This window comes from Carettochelys insculpta, chromosome 1, assembly GCF_033958435.1.
Source record: "Carettochelys insculpta isolate YL-2023 chromosome 1, ASM3395843v1, whole genome shotgun sequence".
Lineage (NCBI taxonomy): Eukaryota > Metazoa > Chordata > Testudines > Carettochelyidae > Carettochelys > Carettochelys insculpta.
In genome coordinates this window covers 364991057-365018915 of record NC_134137.1, presented here as the reverse complement: position 1 = coordinate 365018915, position 27859 = coordinate 364991057, and the positions used below count along the sequence as shown (strand labels likewise).

The 27859-nt window shown below is 43.8% G+C and overlaps 1 protein-coding gene across 6 annotated transcripts; it reads left to right on the top strand.

The window, feature by feature from the left end:
* Nucleotides 1-4236: 4236 nt before the first annotated feature.
* Nucleotides 4237-27859, top strand: MEIG1 (meiosis/spermiogenesis associated 1). Of its 6 annotated transcripts, none has more exons than XR_012643961.1 (7): nt 6169-6519; nt 7781-7952; nt 16697-16861; nt 18683-18734; nt 19460-19518; nt 19748-19798; nt 27001-27859. XR_012643961.1 is itself a non-coding variant. In XM_074984172.1 (5 exons), the coding sequence occupies exons 4-5, from the start codon at nt 7815-7817 to the stop codon at nt 16823-16825; spliced, it is 267 nt and encodes an 88-aa protein (XP_074840273.1). In that variant the 5' UTR covers nt 4245-4254; nt 5782-5851; nt 6485-6519; nt 7781-7814; the 3' UTR covers nt 16826-17134. The 6 variants fall into 6 exon arrangements, 4 of the variants coding, with proteins under 4 accessions (XP_074840275.1, XP_074840273.1, XP_074840274.1 ...); XR_012643962.1 differs by having other exon boundaries at nt 26988-27859; XM_074984172.1 differs by lacking the exons at nt 18683-18734; nt 19460-19518; nt 19748-19798; nt 27001-27859 and adding exons at nt 4245-4254; nt 5782-5851 and having other exon boundaries at nt 6485-6519; nt 16697-17134.

The window sequence follows — 27859 nt, the reverse complement described above, 5'->3', positions numbered from 1 at the left end:
TTGTACAACCTCTTCAGCAGCAGTCCTCAAAAGAGGGAAATTCTGAAGAAGCATCTGCCTGTTCCCTTCCCAGCCTGTCAATAATGAGATGATCAGCATGGACTGATAGCATTAAACCAGTTGCACAGCATTTGGACTCTGTGAGAAAGGCTTTAAGTGAGCTTTAATCTCTGACTCTTACAGCACAGACTCACACTGATCTTAAGTCAATTCAGAAGTACACATCCAAATTGGAATGTATTTTAACAATGTCAATGTGGATGGAGCTGCTAAAAATTATCCACCAAGCTAATCTTGTAACAAGCATGAAAAGTTGCATATAAATTAGATTTTTTTCCATTATAAATGAGTTTGCCCACAACAAAGCCAGAAAAGCATTCCTAAAATGAAGGGTTTTATTCCACTGTAAACTCAAAATTAAAGTTACATTTTCAATATACACACTATTGGTATAATGACTTAATAAATAAATGTCTTAAGTGTTCATTTTTATATATTCTTCTGGTTTTAGTATGGCCCTTTGGATGAAATGTTAGATACATCTGAGACCTGTGGCTGGGGCTGGGATGGGGCCTTTAAACCCAAAGTAGCCCAGGCCTCTGTCACTCGCCGAGAGGGCCTTCTTTGGCCCAGACTAACAAGTATGAATTACATTCCTAAATGCCCTCAAAGAGCTGGGCTTTTGTCTCTGTTTTATAACATGTTCAGTACGCTGTTCAAAGTGGGAAAAATGTAATTACTGCTAATCACTATATTTTAGCTATCTGTGCTGCTGCCATCATCATAAGTAGTTTATAATTTTATACCCGATAGAGCAGGATTAATGCAGGGCACAGGAAGTCAAGCAACCTGCATTAACAAAGAACCACCATGGCTAAACAGCCATGTTAAAAAGGCAGTGAGAGAGAAAAGGGCAGCTTTTAAAAAGTGGAAGTCAAATCCTAGTGAGGAAAATAGAAAGGAACATAAACACTCCCAAATTAACTGTCATAATGTAGTAAGAAGAGCCAAAAAAGAGTTTGAGGAACAGCTAGCCAAAAATTCAAAAAACAATAGTAAAATGTTTTTTAAATACATTAGAAGCAGGAAGCCTGCTAAAAAAGCAGTGGGGCCCTTGGATGATAAAGATATAAAAGGAGCGATCAAGGAAGACAATGCCATTGCGGAGCGATTAAATGATTTCTTTGCTTCAGTCTTCACGGCTGAAGATGTTACAGAGGTTCCTAAATCTGAGCCAGCCTTTTTAGGCGACAAATCTGAGGAACTCACTCAGATTGAAGTGACATTAGAGGAGGTTTTGGAATTAATTGATAAGCTGAATAGTAACAAGTCTCCAGGACCAGATGGCATTCACCCAAGGGTTCTGAAAGAACTCAAATGTGAAATTGCGGAGTTATTAACAGTGGTTTGTAACCTATCCTTTAAATCCACTTTGGTACCAAATGACTGGAAGATGGCCAATATAACACCAATATTTAAAAAAGGCTCTAGAGGAGATCCTGGCAATTATAGACCGATAAGTTTAACATCAGTACCAGGTAAATTAGTAGAAACACTAGTAAAGAGTAAAATTGCAAGGCACATAGAAGAGCACGAATTGTTGGGCAAAAGTCAGCATGGTTTCTGCAGAGGGAAGTCGTGTCTGTCTAATCTATTAGAATTCTTTGAAGGGGTTAATAAACATGCGGACAAGGGGCACCCAGTGGACATAATATACCTAGATTTCCAGAAAGCCTTTGACACGGTCCCACACCAAAGGCTTTTATGTAAATTAGGTGGTCATGGGATAGGAGGAAAGGTCCTTTCATGGATCGGGAATTGGTTAAAAGACAGAAAACAAAGGGTTGGAATAAATGGTAAATTTTCACAATGGAGGGGGGTAACTAGTGGTGTTCCCCAGGGCTCAGTCCTGGGACCGATCCTGTTCAACTTGTTCATCAATGATCTAGAAAATGAGGTAAGCAGTGAGGTGGCAAAGTTTGCAGATGACACCAAGTTGTTCAGGACAGTCAAAAGCAAAAGGGATTGTGAAGAACTACAAAAAGATCTCAGCAAACTGAGTGATTGGGCAGCAAAATGGCAAATGAAATTTAATGTGGGTAAGTGTAAGGTAATGCATGTTGGAAAAAATAACCCAAATTACACGTACTACATGATGGGGTCAAATTTAGCTACGACAGATCAGGAAAGGGATCTTGGAGTTATAGTGGATAGTTCTCTGAAGACATCCACGCAGTGTGCAGCGGCAGTTAGTAAGGCAAATAGGATGTTAGGAATTATTAAAAAAGGGATCGATAATAAGACAAAAGATATCATACTTCCCCTATATAAAACTATGGTACGCTCACATCTCGAGTACTGCGTGCAGATGTGGTCTCCTCACCTCAAAAAAGATATATTGGCATTAGAAAAGGTTCAGAAAAGGGCGACTAAGATGATTAGGGGCTTGGAAAGGGTCCCATATGGGGAGAGGCTAGAGAGACTGGGACTTTTCAGTTTGGAAAAGAGGCGATTGAGGGGCGATATGATAGAGGTATATAAAATCATGAATGGTGTGGAGAAAGTGAATATAGAAAAATTATTTACCTTTTCCCATAATACAAGAACTAGGGGACACCAAATGAAATTGATGGGTAGTAGGTTCAAAACTAATAAAAGGAAATTTTTCTTCACACAGCGCACAGTCAACCTGTGGAACTCCTTGCCCGAGGAGGCTGTGAAGGCCAGGACTCTATTAGGGTTTAAAAAAGAGCTTGATAAATTTTTGCAGGTCAGGTCCATAAATGGCTATTAGCCAGGGATAAAGTATGGTGCCCTAGCCTTCATAACAAGGGCAGGAGATGGATGGCAGGAGATAAATCACTTGTCTTCTGTTCTCCTTCTCTGGGGCACCTGGCATTGGCCACCGTCGGCAGATGGGATGCTGGGCTTGATGGACCTTTGGTCTGACCCAGTATGGCCATTCTTATGTTCTTATGTTCTTATGTTCATTGCTCCTTGTTCTGCCATCTGTCACCACTGAGAACAGTTTCTCTCCATCCTCTTTAGAGCGCCCCTTCAGGAAGTTGAAGGCTGCTATTAAATTACCTCTCAGTCTTCTCTTCCGCAAACTAAATAAGCCCAAATCCCTCAGCCTCTCCTCATAGGTCATGTGCTCCAGCCCCTTAATCATTATTTTTGTTGCCCTCTGCTGAACCTGCTCCAGCACTTCCACATCCTTTCTATACTTGGGGACCCAAAACTGGAGGCAATATTCCAGATGTGGCCTCACCAGTGCCGAATAGAGGGGAACAACTTCTCTAGATCTGCTCGAAATGCTCCTTCTAATGTACCCCAATATGCTGTTAGCCTTCTTGGCTACAAAGGCACACTTAGTCATATCCAGCCTTTCATCCACCATAATTCCTAGGTCCCTTTCTCCTGTACTGCTGCTGAGCCAGTCGGTCCCCAGCCTGTAACAGTGCTTGGGAGTCTTTTGTCCCAAGTGCAGGACTCTACACGTCTCCTAGTTGAAATGCATCACATTTCTTTTGGCCCAATCCTCCAATTTGTCTGGGTCACTCTGAATCCTATTTCTACCCTCCAATTTATCTACCTCTCTTCCTAGCTTGGTGTCATCTGTAAACTTTTGCTGAGGATGCAGTCAAGTGCAGCATCCAGCTCATTAATAAAGATGTTGAACAACACCTGCCCCAGAACTGAGCCTTGCGGCGCTCCGCTTGACACCGATCGCCATCCAGACATTGAGCCATTGACCACTACCCGTTGGGGCCCAGCCCTCAAGCCACCTTTCTATCCATCTTATAGTCCAAGGATCCAATCCATACGTCCTTAACTTCTGGGCAAGAATGTTGTGGGAGACCGTATCAAAAGCTTTGCTGAAGTCAAGGTATATCACATCCACTGACTTCCCCTTCCCCATGTCCACAGAGCCTGTTACCTCAACACAGAAGCTAATCAGATTGGCCAGGCAGGACTTGCCCTGTGGAAATCCATGTCCCATCTCCGGCTGCCTGTTCTACAGCGTGTGCCCCTCTGCACCGCAGCAGTCCCTCCTCGGCCTCCCAACTGAGCTCTGCCCCGCGCTCGGGCGGGGGCCTTGCCCGCCACCTGGAGTTCGCTACCAGTTGGCCCAGCTCCGCCGAATCCCGGGGAGGCTTCTCTCGGCCCGGCTGCAACGCCGGCTGTTGCTAGGCAGCCGCAAGCGCTTAGGAGGCGGGACGGGAGGGAGGGAGGCGCTCGGCGAGGCCGTTGGTGAGCGGCCGCGCGCGGCCCCTTGTCGCAGGTGGAGCCGGCCTGGCCCCCGGGGGTTCTGAGGGGAGCAGGGAGCTGCGGATGCATCCCCAGGGCTGTAGCGCTGCGTGCAGCCAAACCTCGCCTGAGCTCCACTCCCAGCCTTGGAGGGGGGTTGTAGAGCTCCGGTCGGCTCGGGGAGGCCTTGGGTGGGAGGGTCTCCTTAATCCCCGGATCCTGGGGCTGAGGTGGGAGAGGGCCCTTAAAGCCCCGGGTCCTGCAGGCCTGCGGCTGAAGCGGGGGGAGGTTCTTTAAATTCCGGCTCCCGTGGTTATAGCTTTATGGGAGAGCCTCATTTTCATTTAACAAAAGCAATTTTTGGCGCTGTGGGTGCTAAAAGAAATAGCATAAAAACGTGACCCTGAGTTTTCCCTGGAGCAGCCCGACTGCAAACGGCAAATGGAAAAGACACAATTGTAGTTCTTACAATTCGTTTAAAGCGACTCATTTCTTGGGTGGGCTATCATGGCATGTTTGGGGTGGGCAAAGCTGTTAAGGGTTGGGCTGGACAGGGTTGTTAGACCAGGGAGGGCAAGAAGGGATTGGGCTGTATTTTTTGGCACCTTGTGTTTTGTTACTTTTTGTCTATATCTGTTTGTCCGTCTTGTCTTTTAGACTGTTAGCTCTTCAGGACAGAGATCATGAAAACTGCCACAGAGGGTCAGACCAGTGGTCTGCCTAAACCAGTAACAGTACAGTGGCCAGTATGAGAGCTTCAGGAGCATGTTATAGAACAGAGCAATTCTGGAGCAATCCATCCCACATTCTTTCCAATTCCTATCATCCATGTGTAAAATAAATTTTATTATATGCACTACAGACTAACACAGCTACCCCTCTGAGGGTGCATCTGCACTGGACTGCCCTTCTGGAAGGGGCATGCTAATGAGTGAAGGGGAACATTCAAATGAGGCATGGATTTAAATATCTTGCACCTCATTTGCATATTCCCACAAGATCTCGCTTCTGGAAGAGCCTTTTTTGGAAGCAAAAGCTGCAGTGTAGACAGGGTTCCTTTGGAAGGAAAACAGCCTTCTGAAAGAACTCTTATTCCTCAGGTTCTTCTGGAAGGGGGGTTTCCTTCCGAAGGAACCTTATCTACATGGCAGCTTTTGCTTCTAAAAAAGGTTATTCTGGAAGCGAGATCTTGTGGGAATATGCAAATGAGGTGCAAGATATTTAAATATGTGTCTCAGTTGAATGTTCCCCTTTGCTCATTAGCATGCCCCTGCCAGAAGAGTGGTCCAGTGTAGATACAGCCTGAGTGAATTGAAACAGTCTGACCTATCTGCTGGTTCTTTTACTCCTCAATGCCTGACTCTGACCTACAGTATTGGTGCCCTAAATATGTTCAAAACATGACAGACTTACAAAATCTCAGAAGATAAGTTGTTTTCTGAACTGTGCTAATTTTAGGCACAGATTTGTGCCATGGTAGACATGCCTTTTTCTTTTTCTTTTTCTTTTTCTTTTTCTTTTTCTTTCCAGACTTTACAGAAATACATGGGACAACAGAGGGGAAAAACAGATGGAGAAGTGGCATTCCACAACAGATTTGGTGATAGTGGGCGCCCTCTACCATGTTAAAAACACTAAAAATCACAAGTAGTCTTCTAAGAGTTTTGCATCTATGCTAGGATATTTGTCCATTAAGAGCTTGATCCACACATTCTCATTTACTCTATGGGCTTTGCATCAGGTGATATGAAAGCTGTTATACACCACCTAAAAATATACAGAAATCCTCCACTTACATAGTGTAGTCATTGATATACAGCAATTACCATTAAAAAGATAGTATTTCTGAGTTCTACAAAGGCTGTGTCTACACTTGGCCAAAATTTCGAAAGGGCCATGCTAATGGCCAAATTGGAGAATGCTAATGAGGCGCTGAATATTCATTTCAGCAGCTCATTAGTATTCTCCGATTTGGCCGTTATTATGGCCATTTTGAAGTTTCCCCCTAGTGTAGACATAACCAAAGTGGGATATGAAATTGCACCCTTTTCCCCTAACTTAGAAGAGTAATAAGAATGGTAAGCCTGTGGTGTGTCTAGGCAGACTGAGCTTTTTAACTGATCATTTTGGCCTGTTTAAACTGCACATAAATATAAGTGATTTACATATTAAACTCAAATAAAAGGTCTGATATCCCAGCTTGAAAATGGTGATGTTTGTTTTTTATTTGCAGGTACTGACTTGACTCTTCAGTCCAGATATTCAAAGGTATTTAGAATCCTAACTTCTATTGAAATTAATGGAAATTAGAAGCTTAAATGCATGTGGGAATCTGGGCTTTTATTAATATGTTTTGCTTGTGTATTCATGGCTTTTGTGGAAACTCCACTTGAATTAATGTATAGTCAGAACGTGTCATGTATGTCCACTTGCCCTTCCCTTGGACAAAGGCATTTGCTACATAAGCCTGGTATATCATTCAGCAGACAAATGGCTAATATTAGTGACACTTCAGTGATCATAGTAGCTCTTTAATGTTAATATTTCTTTAAGAACCAATCTCATAGTTAATTTACTAGCACTGCTTCAGTCTGTCTGCAGGTTCAATATGTCAGCAGTGTAACAGTTCTATTTTGTAGCTTACAATTTATATATCTTTCTTTCAGAAGTATTCTAAAATGCCTTTTTGTTCACCCTGGGTCATGTCCTTATGTATTAAAAAACTTCAATCCGAAGAAGTATCTCCACAACTCAGCTATCAATATGTGCTGCGTATGACATATTAATGTGTACTGTGGAATCCCATAGCGCGAGAAGAAAAAAACTGTTGATAATAATCAACAATTGGCATTGAAAGAGAGCTAATATACGTGGCAGTTCAGCATTTCACAATTATGACAGCACCTTTAGAAAAGAGGCATGGTATATGTATGCTTGCATACAGATCTTCACTAAACCCCATGCAAACTAAACCCCATTTATGTACATCTCTAATATGTCTTTAAATATTGACTTTGAATCATTTAGCCAGCTAATTGCTTAACATTTTCTGGCTCAGCATGACAAAGATATACTAAAAAAATGAAATTAAGGGGTGAACTAGAAAAGAAGACTGCTTCCTGTTACACATTGAAGTTGGTCTAGATAAGGAAACTTAGATCAAACTCATCACTTCAGCAGCTTAACTTCACTGAAGTTAGCTTTGGGCTCAGTTTGGCCAGGGAATTCCAGGGAGCACCATCAACAGAAATTTGAGCATACTGCAGAAAATGGCATGCTAATAGTTTATATACCCAGAAACTAAAAGATGGGTAATATGGATTTACGACAGAGAACAGCATGTATTTAATGTAATTCTAGACTTTTTAATATGCTAGTTTTACTTCAGGGTTGTGCATGTATTTTTTTTTTAATTTTACTATCTGTAACTTGTTTACTATGTTTTCCAATTGTGTTCTACCCATTTTTATGTAGAACTTGAACAATATGGCTTGCTCCAGTTTTTATATGTATCATTTTTAAAACCTAGTTTCAGCCAAATATCTGGTGAAGTTCCTGGAGTCATGGCTAGTGCTGACGTCAAACCAAAATCTATAAGTCATGCCAAAAAATGGTCAGATGAGATAGAGAATCTTTACAGATTTCAGCAAGCTGGATACAGGGATGAAATTGAATATAAACAAGTGAAGCAAGTTGATATGGTAAGATTTGTAATTGTGCAGGGACTATAATTTAATGTTAAATTTTCTCTTTCATGTTAATTAGTGAAATAAAAAGGAGGCATGCAGTATATTTCTTTTTATTTGCTTTTGGTTTTAATCAAATTCAGTTTTTCTTTAGATAGTTTTAGAAGTGCAGAATAACTGGTTTTCAAATAAATTGAATTTACTTAACAGTGAAACTCTAGTGAACCTGCAGTGTGCTGTCTCTCCATCAATTACATACTTAAAACATTTCAGAGCATTTATTACATGATGGAGGTTTTTTTTCATTAAAAATAATTTAATGATGGTGGAACTAAGGCATAGGTAGCTCACACCCAGCTTCCACATGCTAGCTTGCCAGGGGGCACACCTCCTGATGTAGTACACCTCTTAAAGGAGAAGAAGATGGTTCAGTTTCCATGAGCTTGAGCCAGCATCCCAGAAATCAGTGGCAAGTTTACCATTGAATTGTGTGGGAAGTAAATCAGATTCCCTGTACATGCAGTAGTTGGCTTCTCTACTGAATATGTGAACAATGGAGAAAATTAATGCCAGGTTTGGTGAAGGTGGCTGTAATACATCTTTGCATCAAGACCTTGATCCTGTACTTACTGATTTTTTTTAACTCACTGCCTTGTGGGTTATCCTGGGAAGGAGCAAGGCTAAGGCAGTAAACCCTGACAGAAAATCCGGAGGGAAGTCCTCAGGCGGTTCTGTGCCAACTTCTGGTATTGACCCGCAACTCCTGCAGCTGAGCTGGTACCAGACGTAGAGGTTATCCTCTCCTTTGGACTATATCAGTAAATTTGAGATGGGAACACTGGCGTCTGGGCAGCCCAGGGTCCCAAAAAAATTGCCCAGGCTCGCGTCTGGAGAGGTACTCCAGCATCTCTTAACAGCGTTGAACCAACATGGGAGGTAACAGATACCGGTTATAAGCTCTTGCTTGATTGGCGTGGAGAATGAGTGCCAGGGGTTGCCTTCGATGGTGGGAGAGATCATCGCATCTCACTGGACAGTCACCGCCCGCCTCAAGCTGGGCAGCCCCCAGCCAGAAGGGTACTGTCCCACCACAGTTCACCTGCCTCACTGGGTGTGTGAGGCTTAAGGTTCCCAAACCTGACAAGTGACTGAAATTTGAGCACCAGGCAAATCAATAAGAAAATCAACAAGAAAAGGAAACCATCAAAGTTTTAAGCTTGCTGGAATGTGGGGACCATGCTGATCAGTTTGACTGAAGGTCTTCAGGACATCAGCGACACCCAAAAGACCGCTGTCATCAATGAGGAACTGAAGAGGCTCCAAGTTGACATTGCTGCTCTGCAAGAGACGCTACTCGCAGATTCGGGATCTCTAAAGGAAAAGGACTACAACTTTTTCTGGCAGGGTAAAGCCCAGGATGAACCCAAGGAGCATGGTGTTGGCTTTGCCATCAGAAACACCCTTCTACAAATGGTGGAATTAGTCACGGGCAGATCAGAAAGACTCCCTCAGGTCATACTTCAAACTTGTGCCGGTCCTGTCCACCTGATCTGCGCTTATGCTCCAACCCTGTACGCCACACCAGAAGTGAAAGACAAGTTCTATGATGTGCTTAGTGCTGCCATAGCGCAAATACCTGCTCGCAGACAATGGTACATTTTGGGTGACTTCAATTCAAGAGTTGGAGCCGATCATCACTCATGGCCTTCCTGCTTAGGCCACTTCGGTGTGGGAAAAATGAATGAAAATGGACAGCGTCTTCTCTAACTTTGCACGTGCCACAATTTGTGCATCACAAACACATTTTTCCAAACCAAGCCACAGCACAGAGTGTCATGGAGACACCCACACTCGAAACACTGGCATCAGCTAGATGTGGTCATTGCTAGACATGATAACCTCAAAAACGTCCTTCTGACACACAGCTATCATAGTGCCGACTGCGATACAGATCACTCGCTAGTTTGCTCCAAACTCAAGGTGAGACCCAAGTAGCTGTACCACTCTAAACCAACTGGAAGGCCCCGCACTGATGCCAGAAAGATGGCAAACTCAGAGAGAGCCAAAAAGTTCAGAGTGACCTTCGAGGAGAATCTGTGCAGCAGCCCTGGGGGTGCTGGTGTGACATCCAGATGGCAGCATCTGAGGGATACAATTTACATGGCCTTGTCGGTGTTTGGAAGAAGAGCTAGAAACACAAATGACTGGTTCGAAGCTAACTCTGATGAGATGATTCCAGCCATCGAAAAGAAGCATGCTGCACTCCTGGAGTACAAATGCTCACCGAGTCAGAGTACCCTGCAAGCACTCAGAGCAGCCAGAAAAACAGTACAGCAGACAGCCAGGTGCTGTGCCAACAACTACTGGCTCGAGCTATGCAGCAGCATCCAGACCAGTGCTGACTTTGGTAATCTCAGGGGAATGTACGAGGGCATCAAGAAGGCATTAGGACCCACCCAGAACAAGATGGCACCTCTGAAATCCAAATCTGGTGAAGTCATCACTGACAAAGCCAAACAGATGGAGCGCTGGGTCGAGCACTACTCTGAGCTGTACTCAAGCGAGAACATTGCGGTTGATCCAGCCCTCAATGCCTTTGAGCTCCTACCAGTAATGGACAAACTGCATCAGGAACCAACTGTGGACAAACTGAAGAAAGCCATCGACAGCATTGCAGTAGGAAAGGCCCCAGGCCAGGATGGTATACCACCAGAGGTAATCAAGTGTGCCATGGACACACTCCTGGAACCCCTACATGAGCTACTGTGCCTGTGCTGGAAAGAGGGTGAGGTTCCACAGGATATGCGCGACGCTAACATTGTAACCTTATATAAGAACAAAGGAGACAGAAGTGACTGCAACAATTACCATGGAATCTCCCTCCTAAGCATCACTGGTAAACTGTTCGCTCGTATCATCCTCGGCAGACTCCAGAAGATTGCTGAGAGGGTGTATCCCGAATCACAGTGTGGATTCTGTGCAGAGAGATCTACCATTGACACGGTCTTCACTCTGAGGCAGCTGCAAGAGAAATGCAGGGAGCAGAGGAAGCCGCTCTATATTGCCTTCATCGACCTGACCAAGGCCTTCGAGTTGGTCAGCAGGGATGGACTGTTCAAACTGCTCCACAAGATAGGCTGTCTGCCACGGTTACTCAAGATGATCCAGTCTTTCCACGAAAACATGAGAGGAACCATCCAATATGACGGCACATTATCGGATGTTTTCAGCATCAGGAGCAGCGTCAAACAAGGATGCGTACTCGTTCTGACATTGTTCAGGATCTTCTTCGCACTCCTCCTGAAGCACGCCTTTGGATCTTCAACAGAGGGCATCTTTTTGCATACAAGATCTGATGGGAAACTGTTTAATCTTGCAAGGCTGAAAGCTAAATCTAAGGTGTGGGAAGTCCTCATCAGAGATATGCTGTTCGCAGATGACGCTGCTGTAGTGTCACACACAGAAGACCAGCTTCAGAAACTGCTGGATCAGTTCTCCAAAGCATGCAAGGACTTTGGGCTTTCCATCAGCCTAAAGAAGACAAACGTACTTGGTCAGGACGTTGCTGAACCTCCATCAATCAGCATTGCCAACTATATGTTAGAGGTCGTCCACGAGTTCGTTTACCTCGGGTCCACCATCACTGACACCCTGTCATTGGAGACTGAGCTAAATAGGAGGATTGGAAAAGCAGCCACAACTCTGTCCAGACTCAGCAAGAGACTGTGAAATAACATCAAGTTGTACACCCACACCAAAATGCAAGTCTACAGAGCCTGCATCCTCAGCAGCCTCCTTTACAGCAGTGAGTCTTGGACCCTGTACACCTGCCAGGAAAAGAGGCTGAACGTCTTCCACTTGCGCTGCCTCAGAGGCCTCCTTGGAATATCGTGGAAGGACAGAGTGTCCAACAGCGCTATCCTTGAGCAAGCTGGAATCCCAACCATGCACACCCTCCTCAGGCAGCAGTGGCTCTGCTGGCTTGGCCACGTCCACAGGATGAATGATGGAAGGATCCCAAAAGACATCCTGTATGGCGAGCTAGCCTCTGGCAAAAGACCTCCCGGACGCCCCCAGTTGCGCTACAAAGATGTTTGCAAGAGGGACCTCAGGGAGGTAGACATTGAGCCGGACAGCTGGGAGGAGCTGGCAGACGATCGCAGCAGATGGAGGCAGGAACTACACAAGGGCCTTCAGAAGGGTGAGATGAGGATCAGACAGCTAGCAGAGGAGAAGCGAGCCCACACAAAGCACAGTAAGGACCTGCCAGACACCCATTACACATGCAACAGATGCAGCAGGGACTGTCACTCTCGTGTGGGCCTTCACAGTCACAGTCAACGCTGCAAATGATAATTCCAAATGGAACTACGAAGGGCGCGATCCATAGTCTACGTCGACTGAAGGACGCCTACTCACCGATAACTTCAATGCATATTACATAAACTATGACTTAGTCACCAGGTGCTGGACAGCTATTAATCTACTCTGGATTCAAACCATCAAGTCTACAGGTGATAGCCTCTATTTCATTTTTAATCTCTTAGATCATGTAATACCTCAAAATTCCTTTTAAAAATTGTTCAAATACACTGTGTAATTATTTTGAAATATACAATTTGTCTCAGAAAATAATTGTTAGTTCTCGTGCCTTGTTGCCCCCTTCCATTGTTTAAAAATCAACTGTTCTGAAGCATTTTCAAAATTCTAAAAACAGATTAACTCTATTGGTGTCCAATCTCTCAACACATTTTGTTTTAAGTCAGTATGATATGCACACTCAAGCTTCTGAAATTAGTGAACGACTGCTTGCTTTACCTTCATAATTTACTGAAAAGTGTTCTGTGAAAAGTAACTACTAGACTTAATTTTTTAAAAAATTATGTCTGAATTATACCCTACTTAAAATAGAAGTACAAAAGAAGATACAGTTCATTCTTTTGTATTGGACTCAGATACTGTGGTTAAGTATGTAGTATAAATGTCTACACTGAAGTACAGGTATATCTCTTAATGTGAATGGCAGGATCTCACTAGTTAATAAATTGTACAAGCCACTAAACAATTAAACTATAATTTCATTGGCAGAGGGACATTCCAACTTGAAAACTATGTGGAGCTCTGTTTATATCAGACTTTCTTAGAATTAGCGTCAGTGATATTGAAACTGGTTACATTTTGAAATATGGCTTCCTTTTGCTACAATATAGAGGCTACAAGATCCAAGAGTGGAGAGAAGAAATATTATATAGTATTTCCCTTTAGAAGAATAACCCAAGCAGGCAACAGAGCTGTATATTTAAATACTAGGCTAAGAAGTAATACTACCATTTATGACACATAATTTGATTGTGATCTGATTTGACATCAATAATTGCAGATCAGGAGTAAGAAATTAATATTTAGAGTTCTAGACAATGGGAAATTCTTCTGCTGTTCATGGTTATCTAATGCCATGAAAGCTTCCAAACACTCTTTAATTAAAATGATTGTCTGCACTTTTTACAATACAGTATAATATCTTGTGAATTACTGAACTGAAGGCCATAGGGCAGTGGTGGTCAACTTATGGGCAGCATGCAGCTAATCAGGGATCTATGTACGGCCTGCAAGACATTTTGTTTACCCATTGTCCATGTGCTGGGTTACCAGATTCTATTGGTTTCCATGTGTAGTTTTTTCTTACCGGTATTACTAATGTGATGTGCACATTACAAAAAGAGCATGTGAAGTGAGGTTCATGCTGATTGCATCCAACATGGACTGTGAGGGCTGTGCATGCCCTCAGGATCCAATCAAAATGCTGCTGTAGTTCAGTCAGCACACTCCGTAAATCCTAGGTATGCAAGCGCAGTTATCAAAACTACTTTATCTTGGGAGACTGTCTTGGTTACGAAAATCTTGTGGCCCACTGAGATAAAAGTGGATCAGTCATATGGCCCACTCCCTAGCCTAGGTTGTCCATTGCTGCCTGAGGTAATTGTGCTCAGCATCTTGCAGGACCACATCCATTGACACTAACTTTCTTGGTTTTACATATGATTCATTTATTTCTTTGAAAATTACAATAAAACCAGCAATCTATTTTTCATTATTAGAAAGATGCTGAAGAACCTTTTAAATGCCCATAATTCTTCCACAATAAGTGGAATATTTTAGCCACTCACATTTTTGAATGACTTTTGTTTATACAGTAACAGAGAGGTAGCTGTGTTAGTCTGTACTCCAACAAAACAAAGCAGCAGAAATGTAGCACTTTAAAGAATAACAAAATGATTTATTCAGTGATGAGCTTTCATGGGACAGACCCACTTCATCAGATCAATTTCATTGCCAATATAGACTGACATCTATAGGTGAGGACCAAAAAAAGTGCAATAAAAACTAACAAATCAAATAGGATTGAAGGAAAGTGGTGAGGGGTGGAAGGGATGTTAATTGTCCTATCTGAGATAATTATGAGCATCAAAGGGAGGGAAGCAGTCCTTGCAATGCGTGAGGTAATCGATATTTCTGTTCATACCACGTGTTAATGTGTCAAAGTTGAATATGTACTCTTAACTCACAAATCTCTCACTCTAATCTGTTGTTAAATTCTTTTTGTTCCAGGACACAAATTCTCAGGTCTTTAACAGAATGGCCCACTCAGCTGAAGTGTTCACTGACCAGCTTATGTGTATTGAGTTTCTTCATGACTGCTCTATATCCATTTATTCTTTGGAGAAGGTTTTGCCCAGTCTGTCCAATGTACATAGTGTCAAGGCATTGTTGGCACATAATAACATGTATAATGTAAAGTGCTACATTTCTGCTGCTTCGCTTTGTTTTGTTTATGCAGTAAAAGAAAGGCTCTCACATGCATTGGCTAATCAAGGGGTGTCATAGACATCAGAGATGAAAAAGACCTATTGGACTACGTCTGATAACCTCCATTGCACAAGTGAAGGGTTGTCTCTCTACACCATATTTTCTAACAGCTTTGTTCAGTCCAGTTTTAGATGACTTAAGTGTTGCCGCTTCTATCACATGTCCTTTGGATCATTCTTACTCTTTTCTGACATAGTAAAGTATCACTGTTCTTGTTTGTTTATCTGTTTGTTTGTGTGTTTTTATACCATACAGAACGTTGGCTAGAAACTGGTTTCTGATGTTTTATGTTTTTGCAATCTTTGTCAGAGGTAAGCAGTTTAATCCAAAAGCATCAGTCAATCGCAAAACAATTTATTCACCAAAATACAGTGCATATAAAGATATCTCTTTGCGGGTAACAGATGTTTTGGAGCATAAGCTTTCATGGGCAAAGACCTGCTTCATCAGATGCATGAGTGCAGGTTCCAGAGGAAGGTCCAAATTTATAGGCTCATGAAAAGGAGGGAGTCCCACTCAAGAGGAGGGCCAGAGTTGGCAAGGTCAATTCAGTCACGGAGGATGTGGCCCATTATTCTACAGATTTTTGTATGTTACCTGATATCTGATTTGTGTCCATTTATTCTTTTACAAAGAGACTGTCCAGTTCAGTCAATGTATATTGCAGAGGGGCATTTCTGGCACATGATGGCATATATTAGTAGATGTGCAAGTGAATGAGCCCCTGATGCACTTTCCTGAAACTCACAATACCCACCTAAGGAAGTGAAGAAACAGATTGACAGAGCCCGACGTATACACAGAAGCCACCTGCTACAAGACAGGCCCAACAAGGAAAACAACAGAACACCACTGGTCATCACATACAACCCACAGCTAAAACCTCTCCAATGCGTCATCAGTGATCTACAACCCATCCTGGACAATGATCCTTCACTCTCACGGACCTTGGGAGGCAGGCCAGTCCTCATCTACAGACAGCCTGCCAATCTGAAACAAATTCTCAGTAGCAGCCATAGACCACACCATAGTAACTCTAAACCAGGAACCAATCCCTGCAACAAACCTTGGTTCCAGCTCTGTTCTCATAACTACACCAGCAACACCATCACAGGACCCAACCATATCAACCACACCATCAGGAGCTCATCCACCTGCACATGTACTAATATAATATACGCCATCATGTGCCAGCAATGCCCCTCTGCAAAATATGTTGGCCAAACTGGACAGCCTCTACGTAAAAGAATAAATGGACATAAATCAGATATCAGGAATGGTAACATACAAAAACCTGTAAAAGAACACTTCATCCTCCCTGGACACTCAGTAACAGACTTAAAAGTAGCCATCCTGCAACAAAAAAACTTCAAAAACAGACTCCAAAGAGAAACTGCAGAGCTTTAATTCATTTGAAAATTTGACACCATCAACCAAGGACTGAACACTGGGAGTGACCTGCCAGTTACAAAAGCAATTTCTCTCTTGATGGTCATACCTCCACATTAGCTACTGATAATGGGCCACATCCTCCCTGACTGCATTGACCTGTTTTCTCCTCTCTTGATGTTCACACCTTCATACCTTCACATTAGCTACTGATAATGGGCCACATCCTCTGACTGAATTGACCTTATGAACTCTGGCCCTTCTCTTGACATAGACTCCATCCTTTTCATGAGCCTATAAATTTGGACCCTCCTCTGGAACCCCCACTCATGCATCTGACAAAGCGGGTCTTTACCCACAAAACCTTTTGCTCCAAAATACGTTAGTCTATAAGGTGCCACGGGACTTCTTGTTGTTTTTGAAGATACAGACTAACTCAGCTACCCCTCTGGTACTTTTCATGGGTGTTTTCTCTCAGTGATATATTCTCACTCTGTTTTCAGGTGGATCGTTGGCCAGAAACAGGATTTGTGAAGAAACTTCAGAGAAGGGACAATACTTTCTATTATTACAATAAGCAAAGAGAATGTGAAGACAAAGAAGTCCATAAAGTGAAAGTTTATGCTTATTAAGTTTGTTTTATCCCAACCCCACTATTTTATTTTGTTGTAAGTATGTTGCTTTAAGCTATAGGATATTTATAAAATGTAAGGAATTAAACAAGGTTTCCTAACTATTCTGTACCATTTTTAAATAGAACTGAATGTGGGGGGGTAGTAATAATCTACTGTCAGCAATGGATTTTCACAGAGCTTTTGATGAGATCTATGTAATCAGAAGTTCTAAGCATTATTTAGTGCTGGGGGTTTCAAGTTTTGGGTCATGGCTCATCAGGATAAGCCACTAATGGGTTGCAAGATGCTTTATTTACCTGAAAGTCCGCCAGCACAGCTGCTCATAGCTCCCGGTAGCTGCAGTTCACTGTCCCAGCCAATGGGAGCTATGAGCAGCAGTGCCTGCAGACACCCAGGTAAAGAAAGCATCTTGCAGCCCACCAGTAGCTTACCCTGACCAGAAGCAGCCTTGAGTTTGAAAACCCATGATTTAGTGCATTAAGTCTTTAATGTATTTAACTGGCAATAAGTAACTAATTTTAATCACAACCTTAGGAGATGAGTAAATTTTATTATCAGTTTACAGACTGAAAAACTGAGGCAGAAAAGTTGTGACACCCACAAGACCCTGAGAGAGTCTGTGTCAGACCCAGTATTAGTATTTGTTAAAGGAAATCAAATGACCCAGCATGAGTGTCCAAAGGCATGCTGTGGATTAAAAATTGGTTAAGTGATGATAAATGGTCATAATAAATGTCTGTCTCTCTTAGAAAACTGGAGAAAATAGGGAGGTATTCCATGGATCTGTGGGGTTTTTTGTTTGTTTGTTTGCTTTTAATGTAAGTATTAATGGCAGAAAGGAGAAAGTATTTAACAAACTGGTAAAATTAGCCATTCATATAGGACATTTCACAGCAAAAACTCAAGAGGATTGTGACGATTTAAACACCTGCTGGGATAAAGATGTATTGGGATGCAAGGTGTCAGGTGAAATCTAGGAAAGTAAACTAAAATTGAAATGTAATGCTCTACTGGAAGGCACACGCATATCTGAATGATGAGGGCACAATAAAAATGGTATAGAACACATTATTATGTAAAATGATGAGTTATTTCTATGGAAAAGAATGTTTCACACCATCACATTAGCTAAAACTTTCAAGTCATAGTTTTTCTTTTAAAATGAATGGAATCTGAGTTTAGTTAAACAGAGGAGATATTTTGTATTCCTGCCAAGCAGTTAGGATGATTGAGCCAGTTACTCTGAGCAGAATAACCCATCTAATTGGCCAGTCTAAGAAAACAACTATCATGAATCTGAAATATCTCTCTGGTGGATGGGATAATGCTGGTAGCAGCTAAAAGGAGGCAGGTTTATTTAAAGTCAATGGATTAAAATTTTTCCAGACCTACACACCAAAGTTGTAAATAAAAAGAGAGATTTATATCTCTGAAATGTGATATTAAAAGTAGAGGAGCAGAAGAGCCTGTCTTCACCCTGACAATTTAACTAAAATGTACAAGGGGATGTACAAAACATGATTGAAAGAGATTATGTAAGTGGATTACGAGATTTGTAAATCATCACTTCATTTGCATTTTCAATTTCCCTCGTTTACATTCCTGTTTCAAAGAGGAATGTAGTGTAGACACAGCCATGTCTTCTTGTGAAAAAAGTAAGAATACTGGATTTGGAGTACATATAAGGAACACATCTGTTGAGTAAGAAAATGCTGCTTTTATATAGTCCGTTTTTAACTATATCTAAACATGAAGCCTATATATGAATTGTGAATTCTAATAGACTTGTGTATGTTCCACCTTCTTTTTAATGCTTTATATGTATGATCCTATTCTTTATTTTGTCTTTTATAGAGACTGAACAGTATTTTCTTGTCTGTGAAAACTAAAGACTTAATAAACAAAGGTGGGGATTTGTGACTTTATTGTTCCGCATATAAAAATGTATTCCTGTTTAGTGTATTCTTTCATTATTTTCTGCATTGTGTTCATTAATCACAAGGCCAGATTCTGGTCTCATTTATGTCAGTGTATCTAGTGATTTCACAGGAGTCCTGCTGGAGTTACAGTGGTGTAAATTAAAATTGGGGCTTGGAGTCTTAAATTTACCGTAAACTCTTTTTGGAAAAAAAAATGCTGTTGGTCAGATATTCCTCATCATAGATGCTGAGTAGCATGGGAAGATAACATAAGGTTGACTTCCATTGATTTTGTTCTGTTGAATTTTGAGAGGTTGGCGCCAATGCTGAGCTATGCTTGTTGAATGAGAATGTTACATTAGAGGAAAATAATACCAGGTGGGGGAGAGAAGAAACTTGTGCTGTTGGCCATTTCTGATTACAGTGCTGCAGCTAAGCATCTAAAAAAGCTCATACTGAGTAAGACCAATGATCCGGCTGGCCCAGTATGCGGTTTTCTGCAAGTGACTGGTATTAGATGCTTCAGGAGGAGTGGAAGGAACAGGGCAGTTTGTCACATGAGCCATCTCTCTCATCCACTATCCAGTGATTAGGGACATAACAGAGCAAAGGGTTGCACCCCAGACTACCGTGGCTAATAGCTATTGATGGACTTATTCGCCATGAACTTACCTACTTCTTTGTGAACCATTTATACTTTTGGACTTTACAGCATTCCCTGGCAATATGTTCTACAGGATGACTGTATTGTGTGAGGAAGCACTTCCTTATGTAAGTTTTTTAAACATGCTGCCTATTAATGTCATTGAGTGACCCCTGGCTTATCTGTAAATAACTCCTACTCACTTCCTCCACTCCATTCTTGATTTTACAGACCTTTGTCATAACCTCCCTTAGTCACCTCTTTTCCTTGCTGAACAGCCCCATTGTTTTTAATATCTCATGGATGCTGTTTTGTACACCTAATCATTTTTGTTGCCCTTCTCTGTACTCTTTCCAGTTATAATCTATCTCTGGAGATGGGGTGACCCAGTTGTACACACTATTCAAGGTATGTGGGTATCATGGATTTATATAATGATGTGATATTTTCTGTTATTATCTATCCCTTTTTTGATGAGTGGAAACAGCTAATTTAGACCCTCTGGTTTTGTGTATAGTTGGGATTATGTTTCACAATGTGCCTTTCATTTAATTAATACAATTTAATTTCATTGGCCATTTTGTTACCCAGTCTCCCAATTTTCTGAGATTTCTTTGTAACTCATTGCAGTCAGCTTTGAACTTAACTATCCACAGTAATTTTGTATCACCTGCAAGCAGTGGCACTGACAGCTGCTAGAGGCCGCCGGGCAAGGTGAGGGGGAGCTGGCTCCGTGTCCTGTAAGGGGTTGGGCCAAGAGTAGAAGGGGCCAGGCCAAGGGCAGTCAGCCCTCAGTGCTTCTGGGACCAAAGCACTGTCCCCCCACCTTGCAGCCAGAGCAGCGCTGCTGTGACATTTCAAAGGGGCCTGTGGACAATGCTCCCTTTGCACCCCCCGCCCTCTCCCCATGCGTGGGCCTGTCTGCAAGCTTTGCCACCTCACTCTTCACCCCTTTTTCCAGCTCATTTATGAAGATGTTGATCAGAACTTGTCCTACCACAGATCTTTGGGGGGCTGCTATTTACCTCTTTTTACTCTGAACACAGTTGGCTACCCTTCTTTGCCTCTCTTTTAACCAGTTGTTGATTCATGAGAGGACCTTCCCTCTCATCCCACGGCTCCTTACTTTGCTTTTGATGAGCAGGGGTTGCAGGTTTGGAGAAATTTTGGTGGTGCTCAGACTCCACACTCCTCCCCCATCCAGACTCCTCCCCAAATCTAAGGCTAGAAGGAGAGAATTTGGGTTGGGAGTCTGGGGTGCAAGTTCTAGGATGGAGTTTGGGAGCGGTTTCTGTGCTGGGTCGGGTTTGTGATGCAGGAGGGATGCAGGCTGTGGGGGGGAGTTGAGTGTAGGATCAGGCTCTGGGAGAGGATCTAGGATGCAGACTATGGTGGGGAATTTGGGTGGGGGGATCTGGTGTAGGGCATTTGGTAGGTGCAGGTTCTAGGCTGGGGCAGGAGGTGCGGGTGCAGAAGAGAGTGAGGTGTGCAGGCTCTGGAAGGGAGTTCTGTGATGGGAGGAGAGGGGAGTGTGGGAGGGAGTTTGAGGCTGGAGGGAGCTGGGGTGCAGGCTCTGGCAGAAGAGTGCAGGGGAGGGGATGGGGGTGCTTCACTTCCTTGGGACATCCCCTTGGCAGTGGCTCCTAGGCAGGGGGTTGGGAGGTCTTCATGTGCTGTTCCTGAGTGTATCACCCCCACAGTTCACATTCGCCACTGAGACTCTTGGGGTGGGGGCAGCACACAGTGACCCCTGCACCTCCCCCTCCTCTCCACACAGAGCGCAGGGTCATGCTGGCAGCTGCACAAAGCAAGTGGGCAGGAAGCTGCTCTAGTTCACTTCACAACTTTAAATCACAGTCCCTTTCTGTTGCGACCCCAGGGAGCCAGCCCCTTCCGCGTCCTCCCAGGAGTTGCGCAGGGGTCAGGGGAGAGACCCAGCCCTGAACTTTGCTGAATACAGGCCTCATGTGCCAGGGAGTATTCCTGGAGCTGGAGCACCATAGAACTCACTACCCCTGTTGGTAAGGGACCTACTCAAAGGTTTTCTGCACGTCCAAGTACATTGTATTTAAAGCCTGGCCCAGTTCATACCTGTGAAAAACACATCATCATAAGAGCTGACACCCCTGGGAAAACTGGTCGGTTTTATATTTTGCCCATGCGAGTTGGTTTTTCAAATGGGGATAGGAGTTGGGGGGATGGAGAGGTGGGTTGGGCTGACCCAAAAGGAGTTTGGGGGGCAGTTGCCAGATCAGTTTACAGGGGGCAGCGCCATAACTAGGTATTTTTGCACTTGGGGCAAAATGTTATTTATGCACCCTCCTCTCCTCCAAATTAAAAAATGCCCTACAGCCCATGGCCCCCTCACACTCCCTGCACCCTGTCCCTCTTCCACATCCCTGGTCCCCCTGCCCCACTGCCTTCTGGCTCTTCAAGCCCCCTGCTGCCTTTCTGCCTCACACTGCAACAGATGGTGCCACTGCCTGACCCGGATCTTTGCCCCGGCTCTCTCTCACCTGAAGGCTGTGGCTCTGAAGCTGGGGTGGGCCGAGCCGGAGCTGCCCAGGATTGGCTCCAGTCCCTGGCTATGCCCCAACCACCCCATCCACACAAACCCTAGGGGGAGCAACCACAGCTCAGACTTGGGTCCCGATGCACATGGAGGCAGAAGCAGCATGGGACTGGGAAGCCCAGCCGTGGATGTGTGGAGCATCCCAGTCACCACCCACTCCCAGAGAAGTGGGCAGAGCCCTACAGCATGGGAGCGGGGATTAAACCTTTAGCTCCCAGAAGCTGCCTGTCCAAGGCCTTACAATTTACTGGAGCTGTGCCGCTGATTGTGCTGTGCCCGCGTGGAGCACCCTGCTTGCCCTGTCCTCGTCATGGTGGTGGGGGTGGGTCAGGGCCAGTGTTCCCTGTAAGATGTGCACTTCTGCAACCTCTCAAGAAATTCTGGACCCCAGGGCAGGCTGCTGGCTACCTGCTCCCCAGGGCGGGCTGCTGGCTGCTATGGAGCTGGTTCCCCAGGGCTGGCTCCCTAGGTGGGCAACCACTGCCAACCCTGGAGCGTAGAACCCCAGGTGGTCCCACAGTGGAGAGCCCCAGCCAGCTGGAGTTGGCTGTTGAGTGTCCCAGGACCGGCTCCCTGGGGCTGGCTCCTCAGGCGGACAGCTGATTCTGCCCAGGATCTGCCACCATCCCCAGGGATGGGAGCTGCCACTGGCATCAGAGTGCACAGCCCTGGCTGGCCCCAGTGCGGGGAACCCCACCCCTCCAGGGGTGAGCTGTCGGTTGCCCTGGGGTGGGCTGCTGGCTGCCACAAGGCTAGCTGTCTGGGGCTGGCTCCCAAGACAGGCAGCCATCCCTGCTTCCCACTCTGGGCACAGAGCCCTAGACAACCCCAGGCTTGTCTACACTACCACCTTCCTTTGAAGGAAGGATGGTAATTAGGGTGTTGGGAGTTTACTAAGGAAGTGCTGCCATGCATAGTTTTAAACTTCAAAGTGCTGGCACACGTCTAGTATCTATGATTCTATGATTCTGCCCCTCTTTTGAGGAGTAAGGGGACTTCGAAATTGCCCCAGGACTTCAAAGTACCGGCAGGTGCACTGCGGCTAGAGGCGTGTCAGTACTTTGCAGTTTAAACTTCAGCCCCAGGGGGCGGGGGGGAATACATCTAGGATACAATTCACCAGGCTCTGATAAGCTGAAGACATCTAATTTGTTTAATGACTAGTTAAGTTCTTAAACAAAATAGCAGTCAAGTAGCACTTTAAAGACTAACAAAATAATTTATTAGGTGAGTTTTCACGGGACAGACCCACTTCTTCAGACTATAGCCAGACCAGAACAGATTCAATATTTAAGGCACAGAGAACCAAAAACAGTAATCAAGGAGGACAAATCAGAAAAAAATTATCAAGGTGAGCAAATCAGAGAGTAGAGGGGTAGAAGGGCAGGGGGAAGGTCAAGAATTAGATTAAGCCAAGTGTGCAAACGAGCCCCTATAGTGACTCAGAAAATTCCCATCCCAGTTCCAACTACATGTTAATGTGCCAAATTTGAATATAAAAGACAGCTCAGCTGTCTCCCTTTGAATAGTGGTGCGAAAATTTTTCTTCAGTAACATGCAAACTCTTAAGTCATTAACAGAATGGCCCACTCCATTAAAATGTTGACTAACCAGTTTGTGGCTCTGGAGTGGTTTTATGTCTGTTTTGTGCCCATTGACTCTTTGTCTAAGGGAGTTAGAAGTCTGTCCAATGTACAAAGCATCTGGGCATCGTTGGCACATGGCATATATGATGTTAGTTGAGGAACATGAGAATGTGATTCTGTGAATAACCTGGTTAGGTCCAGTGATGGTATTTCCAGAGTACGTATGTGGACAAAGCTGGCAGCGGGCTTTGTTGCAAGGAAAGGTTCCAGGACTGGTATTCCTGGGGTATGGACTGTGGCTGTTTGTGAGGATCCTCATAAGGTTGGGAGGTTGTCTGTAGGAGAGAACAGGCATGTCACCTAGGGCCTTCTGGAGTGTGGCATCCTGATTAAGGATAGGTTGTAGGTCTTCAATAATTCGTTGCAGTGGTTTGAGTTGGGGGCTGTAGGCGATGACGAGTGGTGTTCTGTTCTTGGCTTTTTTGGGCCGATCTTGGTGTAGCTGGTCTCTGGGTATTGGTCTGGCTCTGTTGATTTGTTTTTTTATTTCTCCTGGTGGGTAATTCAGGTTTATGAATATAAGATCTTGTAGTTTTTGGTCTCTGTCAGTTGGATGACTGTGTATTGTGTGAGGAAGCTTACACTTATGTAAGTTTTTTAAACATGCTGCCTATTAATTTCATTGAGTGACCCCTGGCTTATCTGTTCTAAGAAGGAGTAAATAACTCCTACTCGCTTCCTCCACTCCATTCTTGATTTTATAGATCATTTTTTTCTGATTTGTCCTCCTTGATTACTGATTTTGGTTCTCTGTGCCTTAAATATTGAGTCTGTTCTGGCATGGCTGTGGTCTGAAGAAGTGGGTCTGTCCCCCCAAAGCTCACCTAATAAGTTATTTTGTTAGTCTTTAAAGTGCTAGTTGACTGCTTTTTTGTTTTAACAACTTAAATAGTCCTTAAACAAATTAGATGTCTTCAGCTTATCAGTGCCTGATGAATTGTATCCTAGAATACTTAAGGACCTGACTGAGGAGATACCTAAGCCATTTTCTGTAAAAAGTCATGGAAGACAGGAGAGATTCCTTTCAATTTCACTTCATTTGTGCTCTTGCAATATCAGTGTTGCCCTCTGGTAGCAATTCAAGCCACTTTGCGTTTCTAATGGCAGACACTGACAAGGACTGAGGCTGTTAATTTCAAAAGACAATGTTATGTTTTTGCATTAATGTTTAGAAACAGTCCAAGGACCAGACTAAATCCTTAAATCCATGCAGGGGACCATATGGATCATCCCTATTCTGCACAAAATGGAGTTTGTGGTTCCTATTCTTTTGTTAGAAAGATCCACAAAATGCTTCATTTTGTTAAAATGACTCATGCCAAACAAAGTAGCAGAAGGGGATTAAAAGCTGTGAAATGGAGACAGAATTAATGGTGCAAAATGGATTTCTACATAGCTCCAGACTGCACAGGTACTGGAATTAGAAGTGGGGGAGTGCTGCAGAACCTCCTGGCTTGACATGGGTTCCGTTAGGTATAGGGTGTACAGTTTGGTTCAGGGGCTTTGAGCCCCACCACTGTAACTGTTGTTCCAGTACTCCTACAGGCATCAGGGAGCCAGCAGCCTTTGCACAGCCTTTGCATAGCCTGGCCAAAGGTCTGAGGGCTGCTCCAAGCTCCTGGAAGAGGCAGGTCCTCAGGCAGCAGGGGCAGGGCTGAGACAACCAGCCCTCAGCAGTGCCTGGAATGCATCATTGACACACTCCCCTACCTCCCATCCCCAACCAGCCCTGGCAGCTCCCTGGAGCACTCTGCATGGTGCTCCAGAGGTGATTTCAAGGGCCTTGGGTTCTGGTTGCTGCTGCTCCTGAGGTAATGGCATCAGCGTATGGAAGCGCCAGGACCTTTTGAATCACCAGGCCTCATGGCAGCTGCTACTTTTGTCCCCTCAGCAGTACCTCTGCCAGCAGATCCCATCTACACATAAAAGTGGCTTGAAAGATCAAGCCGCTCTGTCGACAGAGAGCAGATGGACCGCTCTGCCCTCTCTCGACAGACCTGCTGACTGGAAGCTCAGCAAACAGGGCTGGCTGGGGAGCCAGAAGTCCTCTTTGTCAACAGAAGTGTCTACACCTGATTGTAGGGAGGTATAACTGCTGGCTGAGCAGAGCGCTTTAACCATGTAGACACTTGGAAAGTTTTGTCGACAAAAGCCCAATTTGTTGACAGAGGCTGCCTGTGTAGACGTAGCCAAGATGAATTAAATCTTTAGGCAAATAAAACACTGTGAACTAAGTGTAGCAGAAACCATACATATGGTCTTTAGAATAAATAAAATAGAAGCTAAGTACTGTCTTATATGTACATAGTGCTGTTCATCTCTAGGGATGTTCAGTTCTTAGCAGCCTGTGGCCCCAAGCCATTTTTGGAAACAGCGCCAAAGCTCTTTTTGATTTCAGCGGCTAATGGATTGTGCTCAGCATCTAAAATCAGGAATCTCTTCAGCACTGAAATGTAGCCATTTCTGGGGTGGAGGAAAGCAGCTAATTAGATCAGTCAGACCAACAGCCACTGCAGACCCCAGGACGAGATGGAGGAGAGGGCCGGCTCCGCAAAGGGGCAGGGTGAAAGGCAGAAGAGGCAGTGCTGGGCTCCCCCAGTCTCTCAGAGCCACACGGTGCAGCACTGCCATGATCCTGGCACTCTGCTGCCAAAGGCTGGGCCCCTGTGCAACTGCTGCCCTGGCCTCCCACCCCTCCATCACTAAGCCTGAGTTAGAGTTAGACCTGGGTTCACAACCAGGGGGTACCTGTACCCCTGGCGGTATGCAGAGCTTCAACCTTTCTATGAATAAAATAATTGGACTTATTTTATGTTCATCTAGTTTTTTTGAATGTATCCTATTTGTGCACTCATAAGTACGATGGCAAATTTATTGCCTATAGGCAATTTCATTCAACCAAACAGTTACGATTAAGTTGTTTAAACAAATGTAGTGCAATGGTAGAAAATAAAAGTTGGTTGTCTGAAAAATTGTAAGTACTGTAGGTACTTAACTTTTTTTTAAAAGGGCTGCTTTTTTTTTTTTTTTTTTAGTAACGGTTGAGAAACACTGACTTAGATAATCAGTGCAGACATGAACATTTTGTCTTAGGACCCCAGAGCAAACTTTAGTGACATCAAGAAGTATGAAATCTTTTTTTGTTTGACAAAGCAGACAGAACTTTTGATTAAACGATCCTATTCAGTTCTCAGAGTAGATCAGGGTTTTTTTTTGTCCCTCCCACAAACCAAAGAGGTGAGTCAATGGTACAGACATGAAAAATATGCCTTCACCTACATTTCAGAGGAAACAGCTGAACCAGACAACAGGTTTGTAAATGAGGAAATTATGTCAATGTTTTCATTTATTAAATTCTCATATTTATTAAGTACATCAGTTTCTCAAAATAGGGGATTGCCACTTCTGGGGAGAGATACAGCTGAAAGAGAACCTGCCACAGAAGGTTGTACACTGGAAGTTAGAGCTATTCAGGCATATTTGCAAAATGAACAACGAACAAAAAGTCAAGACCTTGGGATCTGGCATAATGGACAGTTCGAATAGGAGAGGCAGAGATGAGTAGATGATGTAGTAGATTGGTGCGGAGCTAGTCTACAGAAACTAAGCCACTCTGCATTGGACAGAGAAAGATGAAAGGAAATAGTGAGAGAGACATCAGACACCAACGGGTGCTGAGCCCATGGTTGTTGATGATACTGACTTCTTGGGAAGCATGAAGGAAACCAGTGCAGGAGCATGGACAGATTTATAAGTTATTCTCCAGAGTGTCTGGGTTTCGTTTTTTAAGTAAACCTCCAAGCTCTTATCATTGCAACTAAAACCCATCAAAACCTTAGCTGGCACAGCGATGGCTACCTGAATTAGCAAAGAGCCTGATACAAGAGCTGCCACAGGCGTTAATTGAGATGCCAGTGATAATTCTTTAACTGTCTGCATCAATATTGTTAAATATTTCACCCCTCATGCAAACAAGTAAGAAAAGAAAAATAGCTTATGAAGATCATCATCAGTATGGACAAGCAGGAGATGTATCCTCTGAGATGGTATCACTTTAATAACACATGGATTCCAAATTGGTTTCATTTTCCAGAAGTGATTGCAGGATGGATCCAAGACAATCCTATTACATTTAAAATGCAATCAAAATAATATAACTGAATTATCCTGCTGATGTTGCAATTCTATGACTAGTAATGGATGGATGGATGGGTGTATCTGTGTTGCTTTGCCTGCTGACTCTTGTTCCAG